This window comes from Siphateles boraxobius, unplaced genomic scaffold (genome assembly GCF_051911475.1).
Source record: "Siphateles boraxobius isolate OS27281-9 unplaced genomic scaffold, OSU_SipBor_1 1, whole genome shotgun sequence".
Lineage (NCBI taxonomy): Eukaryota > Metazoa > Chordata > Actinopteri > Cypriniformes > Leuciscidae > Siphateles > Siphateles boraxobius.
Window position 1 is genome coordinate 28,348,664 of NW_027508699.1, and position 13,598 is coordinate 28,362,261.

The 13,598-nt window shown below is 42.8% G+C and overlaps 1 protein-coding gene across 1 annotated transcript; it reads left to right on the forward strand.

The window, feature by feature from the left end:
- Positions 1 to 236: 236 nt before the first annotated feature.
- On the forward strand, positions 237 to 11,876 carry LOC143744163 (uncharacterized). The gene is made up of 6 exons (XM_077235597.1): positions 237 to 421; positions 10,091 to 10,184; positions 10,317 to 10,646; positions 10,748 to 10,913; positions 11,075 to 11,202; positions 11,303 to 11,876. Exons 1-6 carry the CDS (start codon positions 237 to 239, stop codon positions 11,624 to 11,626), a joined length of 1,227 nt encoding a protein of 408 aa, XP_077091712.1. The 3' UTR covers positions 11,627 to 11,876.
- Positions 11,877 to 13,598: the final 1,722 nt, after the last annotated feature.

Below are 13,598 nucleotides of genomic sequence, written 5' to 3' on the forward strand. Positions count from 1 at the left end.
ACTGGTATCAGTCCGGCGTGAGTTTGGGTGTAAACACAAGGAGAAAAATGATCACGACAGATGCCTCCAAAATAGGATGGGGGGCCCTCTACGAGGGCAGGCCTGTCTCCGACTTTTGGTCAAACCCGGAGAAGCGCCTACATATTAACTGTCTGGAATTGAAAGCGGTCGCTTTGGCTCTCAGAGCCCTGCTCCCGTACTTGAAGGACGAGCACGTCCTAGTCCGAACGGACAACATGACGGTAGTCTCGCATATAAATCGTCAGGGTGGACTCAGATCGAGCTCCCTGCACTCGATGGCCAGGGAGCTCCTCCTATGGTTCCAGCGCAACCTGCGCTCGCTGAGAGCAGCGCATGTGCCAGGCGTTCTGAACCAGGGAGCGGACATGCTGTCCAGAGACAAAGTTCTCCCAGGAGAATGGTCTCTCCACCCCCTGACGGTTCAGTGGTTATGGCAAACCTTTGGCAGAGCAGAGGTCGACCTCTTTGCCTCCAAGGAGAATACGCACTGCCCCCTCTTCTTTTCAAAGAGCACGGACGCGCTCGCCCAAGTCTGGCCGAGCCGCCCGCTGTATGCCTTCCCTCCGGTTGCGATGCTACCCCAGGTCATCAGTCGGATCAGGGAGGAGAAATGTGCAGTGCTCCTGGTAGCCCCACTCTGGAAAAACCAGACGTGGTTTCCAGAACTGATGCAGATGATACAATCTGCCCCATGGCCGATCCCACTGAGGCTAGATCTCCTCAGGCAGGCCAACGGGACGATCCTCCATCCCCGCCCCGATCTGTGGGCCCTCCATGCGTGGCCCCTCAACGGATTCCCGGGAACCACCCCAGTGGAGTGTTGAGAACCATCACTGAGGCACGAGCGCCCTCTACGAGGCGCTTATATGCCCAGAAATGAAAGGTGTTCAGTGACTGGTGCAAGCCCAGGAACCTGAATCCTGACACATGCGAAGTACCGAGTGTGCTCGTTTTCTTACAAGAGCTGTTGGAGGCAGGCCGCACCCCCTCCACGCTCAAAGTATATGTGGCTGCCATAGCGGCATCACATGAGCCGGTCGAAGGACGCACACTAGGGAAAAACTACCTAGTTGTTCGTTTCCTGAGGGGCACCAGGAGGATAAATCCCCCACGCCCCCCCTCGGTGCCGATTTGGGACCTGACCACGGTCCTGGACGCACTTAAGCGTGCCCCGTTCGAACCCCTCCGAACTGTGCACCTTAAACAGCTCTCGCTCAAAACTGCTCTCTTGCTGGCTCTCGCCTCGGTCAAGAGAGTGGGCGACCTGCACGCGCTGTCATCAAGCGCTACCTGCCTGGAGTTTGGACCTAACGACAACAGGGTTGTCCTCAGGCCAAGACACGGGTATATTCCTAAAGTGCTCTCTACTCCTTTCAGAGCACAGGTGATATCTTTGGCCGCGCTATCGTCCCCAGCAGACGAAAGTGACGCCAATTTACTCTGCCCGGTCAGGGCACTCAGAGTATATTTGGAACGTTCTGCCCCGTTCAGACAGACAGAGCAGTTGTTCGTATGCTTTGGCGGCCGCACTAAGGGTCTGGCTGAATCAAAGCAGAGAATATCGCGCTGGATAGTTGATGCTATAGCGCTGGCTTATGAGGCCAAGGGCCTTCAGTGCCCCTTGGGCATCAGAGCTCACTCTACGAGAGGCATGGCCTCCTCGTGGGCGTGGTCGAGTGGGATACCCATTCAAGATATTTGTGCGGCTGCAGGCTGGGCCTCACCGTCCACATTTATCAGGTTTTATAACCTACAGGTCCCCTCATTGCACTCTAACATACTGTCGGTCTAACTATGCATAGGCTGAGCATTATCTCCTCCCTCATAAAATCACATCTTTGCATCTGATATGGAGGATTTTTCATACATAACAGTACATAGAAATGTGCTTGTGTGTATATTTGGACGCCCTTTGGGCCGTTCCACGTTGTCCCTTTATAAAGCCCGCCTTCGGCTGGCTCGTTGGATAATTACTTCGCTCAAAAAGCTCAGGCACCGGCCTCCGGCTTAATAGATGGGAAGTCAGCACGCACTGCGTTTTACATGGCGTTCCCATAGCGTAAGCATTACGCAATAGGAGAGACCTCTCGAAAGGGAACGACTCGGTTACTAACGTAACCTCGGTTCCCTGAGAGGAGGGAACGAGTATTGCGTAATCTGCCGTGGCTGTGCTTGGTCAATTTGCTTCAGTCGATTGAACCTAAAGAACTCAGACGACGGGGCGCCCAATATATAGCCTTTGGCCACGCCCATCCTGGCGGGCTCTGACGCGCATGGACGCGAAGCACGCTCATTGGAAGCGGGTTCAGAGTCGCCCCGTCATTGGTTCGTGCAAGTTGCCGCAGCACAGCCAATGACCGAGCTGCCTCGCTCATTGCTGTATGCTGTGCAGCTGCAATGCGTTTTACATAAAGACTTCAATATTTCTCGAGAAAAGGAGTTTTCCCATAGCGTAAGCATTACGCAATACTCGTTCCCTCCTCCCTCCTCTCTTTTCGCCACCTGAGCAAAAATATTCTTAATACCTGACCTGTACAGCATACGTAGAAACACAATGGTTTCAACATTCAGTTGTAACTTTTAACTTGAATGTTCCATTTCTATTTTATTTGACCATTAACTTATTGGTAATAAATCATATTTTTGAGAAACAAGCAGTTAATTAAGAAGTCACTAAATGAAGCACATTTTAGGTCACAAAATATTTTTTTTTACAATGCTGTTAACTGTACAGTCTTTACCAAGAAATCCTATGAAAAATAATTTACAAAATCTTCTGCAGGACAGTTCAATTCTTTACAATAATAGAATATAGTATGAAAGAAAAGTGAGCTGTTACACTGAGATGGTTTGGGAAAACCATAAAGTGTTTTTGTACAGTCAATTAATTGTGTTCAGGAAGCATTAAACCATCAAAGTTAAATGATTGTTTATTGCTTATGAATTCCAATATTTTCTTTAGCAGGGGGTTTCTAACATTTTAATAACAATGAGCCCTAAACCATATCCTTATGAGATTCTTTATTTAGGCTTATAATAGGCCTATAATAAAATATAGGCCTAATATAACCTAAACAATACCTTTGTGAGATTCTTTATTTAGGCTTATAATATAATAAAATATATAGGCATAATATAATATTTAAAAGAAAACGAATTGAAGTAGCCTATTTGAAGTGTTATATCAGTTTAAATGCTTCAATTTCTTTACATATTATATTATTATAATATGAAAACATACTGAAGCATTTAAATAGATCTAATAGCTAAATATTTTCAAGAAAAGTGAATATGTGAACTCTTTTATAGTAATCTAACCGTGCCTAAAACTCCCCCACACACAAAAACATCAATTTAAACTAATGATGTATTTTGAATTTGCACACGGGTTGGTGTGTAATTGTTACCGTTCTGTGTCCATCAACCGTTATTTCTACCACTTTAATCAAACCACTCTTCTTTAAAACATCATGATGTGATTTTATTTCACATGTCTTTGCGATTCTCGTTGCCTCTCGTATTGAGCTATTTGGTCCGCACACAAGAGTCACTGCCAATCACACGTGCTCACATCATTCTCTTTCTATGAAACCTGTAAACTGCATTCACCAGTTTTCACTCTATTACGGTTGACCAGAGCACTGAAATTATTTCTCACTTAAACTACAATCAAATGGATTTCCCCACACATTTCGCGTCGGTCCTCTGTATGGCATTATATTATTTTCTGCGAGGCCGCGGCTTCAGAAGCGCGCCGCCGCCCACGCGCGCAGCTTAGAGGGAACATTGCCGGTGACGTCACGGGGTTGGTTGGCTTTAAATGCTCTGTGCTGAGTTCAGTAAAATACAGTGAAAGATGCATGTAAGCTGGTCGATCCAGCGAACAACTAACTTTAGGTAGCCTACAGTCATTGTTAGCTAACAGCTGTAAGCATTAACTACCTAATGCTAACTTATAGCTAGTGAACTTTATTAGTAGCCTACTGTAGGTCCACGGCCACTTCATCCAACGCTCTTGATGTTCTTAAATCTTCCAGTTACGACTCCGAGTCGAGTGTGAATTGAAAGCGCTTCAGTGATTCAGTGCTTGCAGGAAACTGAACAGATCATTCAAACTGATTCGCGAACCGATTCAGACAGATCTGCCGACTTGTTTGATGAATACTTTGAACAGAATCGACTAAAAAAAAGAGTGATTAATTTGTAAATTGAGCATCATGCCCATAAAAAAGATGCAGCGCGCTTGGAATAAACTACGCATTTAACAACATGTTTGCATTAAAATAAAGTGTGCCGTTTGCATCCCTGAATTTAACGAGATTTGGGCCATACAAATTACTGAAGTTTCACGCGAGAAATAACAAAACGGGAAGGGGGCGGGAGATGGATGTGAAATACGGGAGACTCCCGGGGAAAACGGGAGTTTTGACAGGTATGAGCTACACCTGCCAGGAGTTCGACACATAATAAATGAGAAGGCCTTACTCGAATCTCCCAGATCAGACAAAAAATATAAATTCAAGATGCACTGAATCCGGTAAGAATGCATTTAATCTTTAATCTTTACTAATGGAATTTATGTGCTTATTTGGAAATGTGCTTTTTAGCGGTTGGATTATTATTTTCACTTAATTATTTAGATTGAATAGACCCGTGCTGTTAAAATAAGTTTTATATTATTAGTGACGTTAACAGCGCGGTCAGCGCCGTCATTAGCCTAACATTTTTATAAAGCCATTAGCAATTTAAAGCATGTTAACATCACTGCAAAAAGACATCAAATATAAAATCAATGTTTATTCACCTAGTATAATAATAGTAAGTTCTCTCCCTCGTATCCCGTATTTTTCTAATATATGTAGCTACTACCAGTGCCAAAACATGGACGTTTCATTTCCCCTTTAAAGGCTGATCAACACGGTCCTGTCCCCGGGACACTGGAGGAGATGAAGCATAAATTAACAATCATTTACAGATACTCAAATAAATAAAATGTAAATGATGAAAAAGACTGCTCTTCTTACCTAAATTATGTGCCATGAAGAAAAGAGTAATAATTGCCCATTTTGACATTGTTACTCTGAGTTGAAGAATGTGAGAGAGAAAAAAACGATACTCGGTTACTAACGTAACCTCGGTTCTCTCTAGAGAGGGAACGAGTATTGCGTAAGTTTAGCTTACGCTACGGGAAAGATTCATCTTCTCGAGATATTGAAGCCAATAAATTATCCTTAATTTTGTATTCATTGTCAACGCAGTGCAGCAGCTAGCAGACCTAAAGCAGGCCATCTCGCGTGCTCATTGGCTGCCCTGCGGGCAACTGCTGCAGCCTACCAGTGAGCCCGGCGTGACGTCACGCCCAATGAAGGGCGTCCGCGCCTTCATAGCGTCACAGCCCGCCGGAATGGGCGTGGCTTAGCGTATAAAAGTAGGGGCTATAGGCTGATTTCTCTGGCTTCTGACTTCGCTGTGTCGATAAACGAGCCGTCATGGTCACCGAGTCCAGTTCTATTCCTAAAAAGGAAATTGACTGTGTAAGAGATGGCCCAGTGGTCTTAGAGGATAATTTTAAAAAAGCTGGAGAGAGGTTCAGTGTTTCCCCAAATTGTGGTTTATTATGATGAAAAATTAAAAAAATATGTACATGGTCACATACTGAAATACAAACAAACGTAACGAAACAAAACTGCAACAATGTGCAAAAACGGCTACACCAAATAATTTGGTCCAATTTGCAACAGGGTCTCACCTTTGGCCTCAAACAAACTAAGACTGACTTGATAAGCTCTATAGCTCCCTATTTATATGGGCTAACTCCACTCTCGGCCTATACCAAATGAACAAGCAGGTTCCAAACATGCAATATATTATACACAAAAATAAAAATAATGAAACACTAAACATAATATTCACAAATAACACTGTGTAAACCCATGAGTACTTAACCACACACACAAGAAACATAACAAAAAAAAATGAAAAGGAAAAATAGTTTAGCTGCTATTCCCCCTCCCCCGGACAAAACTACAAATGGATCAGTCCAATTAGGGCTATGCTAATGCTACAAAAACCTGTTTGAATCAGACAGACTGTTTGATGGTGCAACACTAGAAGGCCAACAGCCAAAACAAAGTTTTGGGGGAATTCTTACAAGAAATAAAAGGTAATTCTGACTGTAATTAACTGGCTTGTGAAGTTTTCTTCTAAAAAGAATAATTAAATTGAACAACATGTTGGAGCAAACAGACAAATATATATATATATCAAACTCACTTCAAATAGGGAAAACAATTACACAAAACCATTCTGATTTAAAAGATGGTAAATGCCGGCATAATCAGGTAGTGATGTGTGCATGTGTGTCAAGTCCATGTAATTCATTTTCGGTCACCAAGCTTAGCTTGTGACAGACTGGCTGGGCAGTAATGAGTTCTTGGTCCAGTTGACCGTGAGACCAAAGCTTTCCAGGTGACCGAAAAGCACTGTTCTGTGAGATAGCAGTTCTGTCTCTGACTGTGCCAATATCAGCCAATAGTCCAGATAGTTCATTATTCGCAGCCCCTGACTTCTCAGGGGGGCGAGCGCCGCATCCATGCACTTCGTAAATGTACGGGGTGCTAGGGACAGGCCGAACGGCAGGACGGTGTATTGATATACCTGACCAACGAAGGCGAATCTCAAAAATTGTCTGTGACGGGGTATTATCTGAATCTGAAAATAGGCATCCTTCAGATCTAGAGAAATAAACCAGTCCCTCGGGCGAACGTGCGCGAGGATTTTCCTGGCCGTAAGCAGTCTTTTCGCAAGCACTTTGTTCAAATGTCTCAGATCTAGGATAGGTCTGAAGGCTCCGTCCTTCTTGGGTACGAGAAAATATCGGCTGTAAAAACCTGACTCGCTCAGAGAAGGCGGTACCTTTTCTATAGCCCCTTTGCAAAGCAGCTTTGCTATTTCTGCGTGAAGTAGGTGTGCTACTTCCGCATTCACTATCGTTGCGTTCCGGGCTTGAAAGCATGGGGGACGGCGAATGAATTGAAGTGTACAGCCCTGCTTTATTGTGCTCAGCACCCATTCTGAAATCCCTGGGATAGTTTCCGACGCAGCTATGTGAGCCGCTAGGGGGCGAATGGAGCGTCTTATTAATGCCCTGCGTTTTGTGATAACACTTAAACGCGTGGGCGGAGCCCGAGGGGAGGTTTGTGTTAGCAAGCATGAAAGCTCTCTGGCGGGCACGAGACTTACATTCATAACCTGCTTTTTTGATCGTTTAACAGAGCGGGCAGATAGTGGGCACAAACCTGCGGACACATTTCTTACATTCAACACTCAAGCGGCTTTTCTGCGCTTTATGAGAGTGTGCTCTGTTAGTAAGGGTGTCACGATTTCGAATCGAAAACGATCGAAATTAATTCACAAACTCAAAAATCAAAATAAAAAATGGAATCGTCGATACTGCCACGCCCCCATGTCGCGCCCGTGATGGAAAGTTCGAATCCTTTAACTGACTCTATTGTTCAATCTCGTTTATCAAAATTAACTAATCTTTTTTATAGTCATTTCAGGGGCTTTAAATGTTATACTTTTAACAGGCAAATTCCCCGAACACATCCACCAACGCAATCTTGATCATTTTCTGAATAAAGAAATCATTATAATGCAGTCAAAAATAATTTACAGGGAACATTAATAATTACTTGACCTTCCGAGTCTTTTGTTCATTTGTCGCGCGACAGAGCCAATGAACGGATCGTTCATGAACGACTCATCACAGCGCGGGAAAAAAACACACGTGTTGAAAGGCTGTGAGTCCTCTAACTTGGATTCTATGCCCGAACTTGGCCAATATTTCCCGTCACTATCCTCGGGCCGCGCTCTTGATAGAGTGCGGCGTGGGACTAGATTTGAAGGCCGAGTTCCTCAAAAAGAGTTGGTGTTGTCACTGGGAGTTAAATCTCATATTGATGGTTTAACTCTACAGTGTATGTTTCAGGGCGGCTGGTGAAAAATATCTTAGGTGGGGCTGTATCATGGGACCATGGGTATTTTAGCATTGTGGCATGCTCTTCCTCAAGACATCCGTCAAGCATCCACCCTTCTCTCCATCCAAAACCTCTTAAAAACACTTAAAAAATCTGAATATTGCCAAAGTCCTTTTATTTAGTAGTGGAGTGGAGTGGTGCGCATGGGCGCTGTAGAATCGCCCATAGCTGACTAGATTTGAGCTCGCTGATTGGCTACAGTTTATGTCAAACATTTATATCTTAAATCAGCGATTGGCTAAGCTGCTCCAGAGACCCGCCCTCCTGGGGCGATTTCTCCAGCGCCCCAGAGCTGATCACGTGCACTACGTGAAGAGAACACTTGCCTCTGCAGTGAGGCGCGAAACCAGACAGCTATTTTTTTCGCTCGACTTGATCGGACTGGACACTATGGTGAGTGGGAGCATTCACATGTAAGTAAATTTAAACAAGTAACTTAGGTTTATTTAATTATATTTGTAGTGGTGGGGCTATTTTTTCGACAGGTGACATTAAGTCAGCTAATGCATAATATCCTAGTTAGTTTGATAGTGCTAGCTAACCAGTTCACCATGCAACAGTTATTACCACGCTCAAATGGGTAACTTTATGTGTACAATTTCACGTAACGCTCAATGTATGGAACAAATACAGTGAGAATTTTCTTATTGGGAAATCAGAACAACCAGTAACGTTAAAGTGGTCCATTAACCATAGTCAAATTAGACCTAAGTAACGTTAACGTTAGCATTTTCTTTTCAGGGTAAGGATATGTTTTGGTGACATCAGCTGGACGAAGGTAGCTTAACGTTCAAATAGTTGCGACACGTTTTATGTGAGGTTTTCAGCTAACGTTAACGTTACCTAACTTAAACTAATGTTAGCTTAACCAACTAAATCAGGTGCACATGTAACGTTAACTTTACTGGCTTTGGGTGTGTAACGTTAAATGAGCGCGGCACACGCGAATATGTCTCATTCACACGTCGAGACAGGAACAAAAACCTCTCTTGGTAAGGATTAGTGAGGAGATGGTACAACCTGGTAAGTTGTATTGTAAGATGTACAAATTTCACTTTTGAGTCACGTTATTGACCTACTAACCAGCTAGAAAACTGCCGTGCTGCCATTTTACTATTTTCCCGATATTATAGCAGCTACATAACGTTAGGTCTACATATCTTGAAAAAAGATGGCCCCCAACGGTTTTCGCCTGTCTTTGTCGTGACAACTTGACATTAACAAAACAACATAAATTGTCTTGTACTCAACTACAGTGGTACAACTTTAATTTGTCATTTAAATGTCACTTTAATGATAAATTCAATTTGTACCACTGTAGTTGAGGTCAAGAAAAGCATACATGACACTGTTGTAAAATAATTTGACAGAGTATTAACACTTAATGATATTTTAATGTCAAATTCAATTTGTACCACTGTAGTTGAGGTCAAGAAAAACATTCATGACACTGTTATAATGGCCTCATGACAGCCAATGTCAAAACCAACCACATGACAGTTTAATGTAAACCCATAAAACTAAGTGGTTTCTTAAGTTTGATTATTAATCGGCTATGTCATATTTATGTCGTCTTAGGAATGTCAAGTTGTCATTACCAAGACACTGACAGGTTATGATGTATTGGTTTATGTCAAGTTGTCATAACAAAGACATCTCAAACAATGTCATATTTGCATTAAAATGTCCTAATTGAGCTAATGACACTTAATGACAGTTGTCATAAACATGCATAAACCCTTCTTCATATTCATGACACGTGTCATGTCATGATTATAAAGGTGTCATGACAGTCTTATGCACACCCCTTCAAGTAAAGTGTTAACATTAGGGTACTAATTTACTTTTTAACTAATTTACTAATTAACTTTACTTTTTAGATGACAGTTTTTCCCTCACAATTTTATTCTTATTCCAAGTCTTATTTTTGTATATTTATTAAGTTTTGTTTGATAGGCTATAAGTCCATATTTGTATCCCTCTTGAAGGGGGAAAAAGCTTGAACAATAATATATGTTCTACTTTTAAAGGAGAATACCACCAGCCCATGTGCGAACAAAATATGCTGTTGGCATCACCACTCTATTTCCCAACCTTAGAGATCCATACTCTGGAAACGGATATGTAAGTTTTTTTTATTAATGGCTTATATCGCAATATATGAAGAGAATTTGTATGTTCTTAATTTCTTCTAATGTTGCAATGAGGTGATGTGACCCCTGTGTTGCATACTTTTGTTCTTTTTGGGTTTTACAGGAACACTATTATGATGCAGAGAGTGGTTCTGGCTACTTGGCTTGGAGGATAAAGACCGTCCAGCGCAACACTGCAGTTCAATCCCGTAGATCCTCCACCAGCACTACGTATGGTCCAAAGAGCAAGAGGGATTTTCTCCTGGCTGACAAGCAACTGTTCGGCGAGGAATGCCGTGAGGCAATATCCTTATTGAAACATTCAACTGATGTGTCAGTTGTCAAAGATAAGATGATGGCAACATTTCAATACCGCCAGACGCTAGTTCAGGACCAGCAAAACTCTGCGACAGTCTTGGATGTGTTTCCGCGGTTTCTCGACATCCCCGGCTTGGTAAGAAAGACATACCTTTGTTTGATCTGCTTATTTTTGAAGTGAACAATTATGACTCAATATACTTTCGGTATCAAGGACTTAAGGTGTTTCTTCTGTAGATTGACCAAGATTTCACCATGATGTTTGGAGAAGAGGTTTCCAGCAGATTTTTGGCAAAATGGCCGACATACTTCAAACCCAGGCTCCTGGCAGACTGCAAGAACCGGACTTCTAATGAGCATGTTGATGAACTCTTGTCTGCGCTGCAAAACGCAAATGAGTCTGGTAAGTGTGTGTCATTCTGCCGTTAAACCATTTACACAACAGATTCTTATCTTCTTTCCTTAAGTTTTGTCTTTGGCATAATCTGTATTTTTTTTTTTATTAAATATTTTAAGATAGAAATGTTTCTGAACATCTTACACCTAATTCTACTTTGCTCCTAGGCTGGGACAGTGACCTGTCAAGCATTCTACTGCTGGTTCACCTGCTCCCACCTACGTCAAAAGGCCACAAGAAGTGTGCTAAAATTAGCTCATATCAAGCTGTCAACCATGTGGCGAGATATCTCAAGGTATTCCGTGTTTAATGTATTTCATCCACTTGTTCTCATACTGCTGTTGCTTGTGTTGCGTAACTTAAATTAATATTTTATGTCTCTGTATCTGTCACAGATTGGAGCCAGTGTTGAGGCCTTCCTAGGGAGCTTGGAACCAGGACAGCCCTTCCTCCTATGTGTTGGTGAACAGAAGAACAACATTCAGAGGTTCTATGTCATCCTTGACCAGAAGGCCATCCCTTGCAAGGCGCAAACATCCCTGGCAGCTTTCGATGAGCTTTTCAAAGCACACTTCATCTTCAGTGTTAACTACCATGAATCCCTCAACAGCTTCTACACATTCATCCAAACCACAGTGTTTAACATTGACTTGGGAAGTGCCAAGGAAAGTCCCAGAGTAAAAGAACTCAGAGCAAGGCTGTTTCACACTAATACTTGAGGTGAAACACATCCTTGTTTGCAAGTATGCTGATATGTTTTATTTGTAAGGCACACCAAAAAAGTTCTGCATTGCTTTGTCAGCATTTGAGACTTCACCATGGATTATATCCAGGAAAGACATTACGTTTGAAATGTGGACAACCGGGATGTTCTTTATCATTTTGTACGTATTCAGGGTTCAAAAAACACCTTGTTCGTTTCCACAAGGCCGCTTGTTCACCAAATAAACACCTCGTTCGTTTGCACAAGGCCACTTGTTCACCAAATACTATTGACAATGTGGACGCTCAAAGTGAAGGTGATGAGCCTTCAAGTTCTCAGGCAGTCTGTACAGACAATCCAGTAACTAGCCGGACCTCTGTTGACAAGCATCATTTGTTAAACCTGTGTGGATCTGTTGTAGCACAATTGCAAGCATCAGGTGTTGCTGAGAGTACTGTCCAAGCAATTGTAGGGTCAATGGAAGAGCTTGTAAATGACATTCATGAGCAAACAAGAGAAGCTGTTCTCAGCTGTACTACAGAGATTCAAGCAACCGATTTGAAAAAAAAGGTGGAAAATTGTTTCGATCAATTGGAAAATCCTTTCTCAGTCTTAAATACCGCAGCCAAGCGACAGAAGTTCTTCGAGGAAAAGTGGGAAATAGTTGAACCTGTAGAGTATGTTCTTGGGGTGCGTTTTGATTTGCGAAGAGATCGGACAACAGGAGTTTACAATCAAATCCCTGTAACAGATACATTTGTGTATGTACCCATCTTGGGAACCCTGAAATCTATGTTTAAGAATAGTGAATTATGTGAAAGTTTCCTGCAGGTCAAGCAACATAAAGAAGGTGTTTATAAAGATATATGTGATGGTTCATACTTCAAAAGTAATGATTTGTTTTCCCAGCAAAAACATGCTCTACAGATTCAGCTTTATTACGATGATTTTGAGACTGCAAATCCCTTGGGTTCAAAGAAAGGGATACACAAGCTTGGTTGCATTTACTTTATATTAAGGAACCTACCCCCAAAATGTAATTCTGTTCTGACGAATATTCATGTTGTGGCACTTTTTCATTCGCTAGACCTGAAGAAATATGGTTCCCCTTCAGGGACTACCGCTGCGTGAAATCGCAGTGGGAACGCCCTCAGCGTGACGCGTCTGAAGCATGAATGAAATCAGTCAATGGAGAGAATGAGCGTACGGCGAGTGACGTCATCGACCAGGAAGCTATAAATACCCCCTGAGTACACAATACGCCAGCTTAAAAATTACTTCAGCAGCTCTGTGTGTGTCTGAATCTGTCGATTGTGTTTGTCTGTTTTGTCAGGAGTTTTCACTATATATATTTTATATAAAAAAAACCAATATGAGCGAGCAGTATAAGAAGTGTGTTCCCCCCTGTACTCGGTACAAAGAAAAAATCACGGGTGGGGATTCACACGAGCTAAGTGTGGCTTGTTTGGGAGTGCAGCAATGCCCAGTCGGCTCTCTAGGGAGTCGATTGTCAGCATTGCGAGCGTTTTCCCTTGAGAACTCTGCGCTCGCGGCGATCGCTCTTCGAGGAGAGTGATTTGCTGCGAGCTCCCCGAGGCTCGGGTCCCGCTTCTGTTGAGGCAGAGCGGCGGCGCTTGTCTTGGGGCTCGCAGATGGATCTCGCTGGCGACGTTGAGACGGGCTCCGCCCTATCTCAGCTATTGTGATCTAGTGCCTCTCACCCGGCTCTGGAAGCACGCGCTGCGACGGTTACTTCTGCCCGGGTGGAGGCACATGATGATGTTGAATTGAGATTTTCCAGTTCTGAGGAGCTGGATGTCGAAAGTTTTGCATCAGAGAAAACTAGTTTATAACATTATACTGCAAATGAAGAAGGTTTGATGGATGTATTATCTCGGGCTGTTGAAAAGCTAAAAAAATAAAATAAAAAAATAACAGTATCGAGTGGCCAGCTGATAGACAGGTTTCTAGAATTAAAAGCAATCTAG